Below are 4,284 nucleotides of genomic sequence, written 5' to 3' on the forward strand. Positions count from 1 at the left end.
CTAGACATTCATACATCTAAGGATAGTGAAACCTTAAACTCTAGACCCTGTAACAGAGTAATACAATTAGCACAAGCATTCTCAGCTGTAGCTCTTAACAAGCTTACTAGTATAAACAGTTGGTTGAGTCTACTATATGTATGGTTGACCTAAGTGACCTAAAGAACCTGCAGAATTGGAGAGAAAATAAAGAGATGAGTGTAGACTTACCTGGATCATTACCTTTGTTCTTTGAAAGTCTTCAGTCTTCATATCTTGAATGTTACACTTTACTGTATTACTTAATAGAATAGAAAGATTTCCAGCCTAGTAAATGTATTACAAAAGCCTTTAGAAGGTAGGATCCTCTGTGGTAGTAAATGGTTGATCAGTCTTAACAACCTATTCTACAAGGAATTGCTTGAAGGTTGTATACTCCTAGAGTACCTATAACAAGGAAAAAGAGACAAAATTAAAATATAGACATAAGTAAATAATAAAGATCTTACCATTTTCTTGTTCTCTTACTTTTGAAACATCTCTACAATATTATTAGTATCAGGTAAGTCCTTGACAATCTCTCTAAGCTCCTCTCAAGTGAGTACTGTTAAGGAAACCACATTAAGCAAGTCTATGTTGATTATGTAAGCAAACATACTTGTTTGATTCACAATGTCTATCTCTTCAGAAGTAGGCAAGCATGAAGCTGTTACTACTCTAAGGAAATTGTAGAATGAAAACATGTCACTATAGCTTTCTAGATACTGTCTGAGACCTGAAAAAAGTAAGATACATATTAGAAAAAGTACTAGTAAACCTACCAGTCTTGCTTCCATACATTGCTTGCATTATCTTCAGAATCTTAGAGAGTCTATTAGTATGAGGATGGCAGTACTAGAAATACTTGGTTCCATCCTTAGCATAGCTATTAGTATCACAAGGGACTTGTTTATAGAACAACATGATACAGTTTGACACCTAATTAAATATGTAAAGAAAACACATGAAAAAACTTGGATATTGATACAAAAACTTACTTTAGCTTTACTTTAGTCATCTTAATCATTAACAGCAACTGAAGACTCATCATTTTTCTGCTGAGAGACTACTATTAATGTGCTTTTTGTATTTGCAAGAGGATGTCTCTTTGCCTAAAAGACTTGTAATATGTAAACACATCCAAAAAAGCAGTTTTCTTACCTGTACTGTTTTCTTTAGTGTACCTAGTCACAGAAGAGATTCCTAAGTGTAAAAATGCTTGTTGTGAGCTTTAGAATAATAGTATAGAGGGATATGTACTTACTTCTTTATCCTTGCTTTTATCAGACTCAGAATCCATCTCCTGAACAGATGTATCCTCATCATCTATACTCTCTATTAGGACTGGGTGACTAGTAGTACTCAGGTCCTTACTCTTCCTTACTTAAGGTTTCTTCAATGTATTAGTATTCTTACAGAGCTTTGCTAACTGAACACACTACTTGGGGGTCAGCATTTCTCATATGACACACAGGCAGCTTTTTTTGGGGCAGAGCTTAGATACCTACCAAATGTAGTAGATACGATCAAAATGCATGTTGACAGTCTCGAGAAGAGAAAAAAAAATTCAAATCAAGAAGATCTAAAGAAATCTTCTTGATTTTAAATTACAGATCAATTGTCTGATGCTAATCAAGATCACCAAGCACTTCTGCAGTACTTATTTTGAGTTGAACGTTCGTTTTGAGACTCAATGTGTGTGCACAAATTGTTGCCAAGTCATACCTCTCGGCTGAGGTCTTCTGGCAACCTGTAAAATTAGTTATTACATTCTGAGTAGTACATAGAGGTTTATCATACACGAATATACAAAAATATAAGCAAAACTAATGAAATGAAGTGGATTTGAGTGTATACACATAGTTGTGTCTCACTCTTAATCACCAACAACCACTTGGAGACAATGCTGAAGCTTTGGATTTATCAATTAAGCATTGGTTTTCACTTTATTACTTGAGAATTACATTAAGAAGACAAAGAAATCAGTGAAATGAAGTGCAATAAGTAAATTACAGTATAATTTATTGATTAGTATCCATCCAGTCTAATGCTGCTAGAAGTTCCCTCAATTTTTCTGCCTTAGTCCTTATCCTAGAGTCTATGGGTATCTGGGTATCTGTCTGTCTAAGCTTGTCTAGTTGTGCTTTGAGTTCTGTTGCTTTCATCCTGTTTACTATGTCTCGATCCAGCTGTATCTTGACTGTGTCAAGTTGCTTATGCCCCATACTAACTGAAGAGCTTTGTATTGTCTTTTGAGGACTCTGGAAAGCTGTTTTGGTATAATTCCTCCTGTACATATATTGTAAGTATGTAGGAGAATTAATTTTTATGGATTTGTACTGTACTGGCTTGTTTTGAGTGAGTACTGGCCACACAGTACCCCCCCATTCCCCATGAAAATCATACTGATGTCAAGATGTGTTTTGCTATATACAGTCATGTGTGTGTTTTTTTCTATTTTTTAGAAGTAGATCGTATATTTATCTCTCTTCTTGTAATTTGTAATAATAAATTATTTTTTTTGCATAATAAGTCCTTAAACATGAATATCTAAAGATTTGTGTGAGGAATTTCCTTAATTCTAAGTATTTACTGAGATACATGTGCTGTACCTACAGTATCTTACTCAATTTTCTAGTTATTTAAATTTCCTCACACAAACTTTTAGATATTCATGTTTTATTAATTTTAAAGATTTTTATTTATTTTTTTATAATGTATTGAGGGAGGAGATACATGTATAAAACCACAAGAAAACTCTTGACATACAAATTGCATGCCACCATCACAGCATCTACCATGGGAACAGCCACGTCTTACCTTAGAAATGCTGACCCCCACACTACTGTTTGTTGTTAACAATGTTGCCTGAGTCAACTTTGTCCTGTTGCTTCTGCTTTCCACTATTTGTTGTATCTTCACTCATCCTGTAGTACTAACAATAAGAATTAATAATATACTATGTATTCTCAAGTTTGAAAGACTTACTAGTGTATAGGAAGCACTTGAAGGTACTGTTTGGTGAATGTGTAGGAGACTGTGACTACAAAAAAATTCACTCAGTACAATCTAGATGTTAAGTATTCACTTGAAAGTATATATAACCTATCCCATTTCAAGCTACTGTACTAAGATTGATTTGAATAAGTCAGACCTTGCAAATATTGCATCAGAAAAATATTACCAGCTACTGTATCCTACCAGATCTAGGGTCCAATTGTTAAGCTGATCACCTTTGTCATTGTACTACTCAAATCTATAATCACATTGTTAGCTTTTTTAAGAGTGGTTAAACTGTTATAGAGTTCTTGTGAGTACTAAGAGACAGTATGGTCTACAAATTTGAGCAAAAAGCTACAAAGACTGAGGTGAGTATAACTGTGAGACAGATGATCACAGATCTCATAAGGGCATTACTAATGAAAAGATTATCTTGATAGGTATGTAGTACATTCTGAAGAAACATATCTATATGGGGAAAAGATACCTAGAAACAACAAGGATTATACTAGACATGCATAATCAGTCTCTAAACCAATTGCCTATAATGTGGCTCACCTAGACAAAAGAAATCCTTACAGACATCTTCATACAATGTTACCTACTTCTTATCAAGCATCTATCTTGTTTAACAGATGATTAATATTACTGAAAGCAGCAGGGGGAAGTAGGACACTAGTGATGGAGTAAGAGATAGTTGGGGGGTGAGAGGAATGCTAACTGTGCATATTATCATGCATACAAAGTTTGAGTTTAAGGGCAGGTACAAAGAAGCAACCTATCTATAAAAGGCTGTTGAATTGATCAATGTCAGATTAAATAGGGAGAACTGCTGATCTCCTAGGTCTCTTGTGTACTGTTTATATGTTGTATATGCTGTATACAGGATTTTTTGGGGCAAAGTATATGCATACACATGTAAAAATACATACATATTTTCAGCTCCAAAAGTCATTTATGATACACTGTGTAACTGTATACACTGAAGGTGTAACTGTAAATTATACTACAGTGCAGAGCACTACACAATAGTAATGATGTGTGATTCAGCAACTTGAATTCGATTGTGCCCTGGATGACTACTAGAAGACCAAAAGCGTGCCAGTGTTCGCTCCTTCTTAGGATCATTTTGCCTTCGAACTTACACACTCAACCAACCTCTCCATTCCGAATCATTGCAAGTTCTACTAAAGCTTTCTGCCAAAGTCAAATCATTTACAAATAGATGTGTTGTGGGTAGGATATTCCAGAAGTGAGTTCTGAACT

At 34.6% G+C, this 4,284-nt stretch overlaps 1 protein-coding gene across 1 annotated transcript; it reads right to left on the minus strand.

The window, feature by feature from the left end:
* Window positions 1-488: 488 nt before the first annotated feature.
* Window positions 489-3,676, minus strand: FOMMEDRAFT_16595 (uncharacterized protein). Its single transcript, XM_007261998.1, has 10 exons — window positions 3,577-3,676; window positions 3,203-3,526; window positions 3,124-3,146; window positions 3,007-3,061; window positions 2,865-2,953; window positions 1,283-1,397; window positions 1,013-1,021; window positions 801-957; window positions 638-754; window positions 489-586 (listed from the first exon to the last, which is right to left on the minus strand). The coding sequence occupies exons 5-7, from the start codon at window positions 2,942-2,944 to the stop codon at window positions 1,013-1,015; spliced, it is 204 nt and encodes a 67-aa protein (XP_007262060.1). The 5' UTR covers window positions 2,945-2,953; window positions 3,007-3,061; window positions 3,124-3,146; window positions 3,203-3,526; window positions 3,577-3,676; the 3' UTR covers window positions 489-586; window positions 638-754; window positions 801-957.
* Between the last annotated feature and the right edge of the window lie 608 nt (window positions 3,677-4,284).

This window comes from Fomitiporia mediterranea (assembly GCF_000271605.1).
Source record: "Fomitiporia mediterranea MF3/22 unplaced genomic scaffold FOMMEscaffold_1, whole genome shotgun sequence".
Taxonomy (NCBI): domain Eukaryota; kingdom Fungi; phylum Basidiomycota; class Agaricomycetes; order Hymenochaetales; family Hymenochaetaceae; genus Fomitiporia; species Fomitiporia mediterranea.

Coding starts and splice junctions, on each gene's coding strand:
- FOMMEDRAFT_16595 (XM_007261998.1), bottom strand. CDS start 2,944: ATGAGTGAAGATACAACAAATAGTGGAAAGCAGAAGCAACAGGACAAA. Junction 1,398..2,864: donor AACATTGTTAACAACAAACA/GTAGTGTGGGGG, acceptor ACCTTAAGTAAG/GAAGAGTAAGGACCTGAGTA.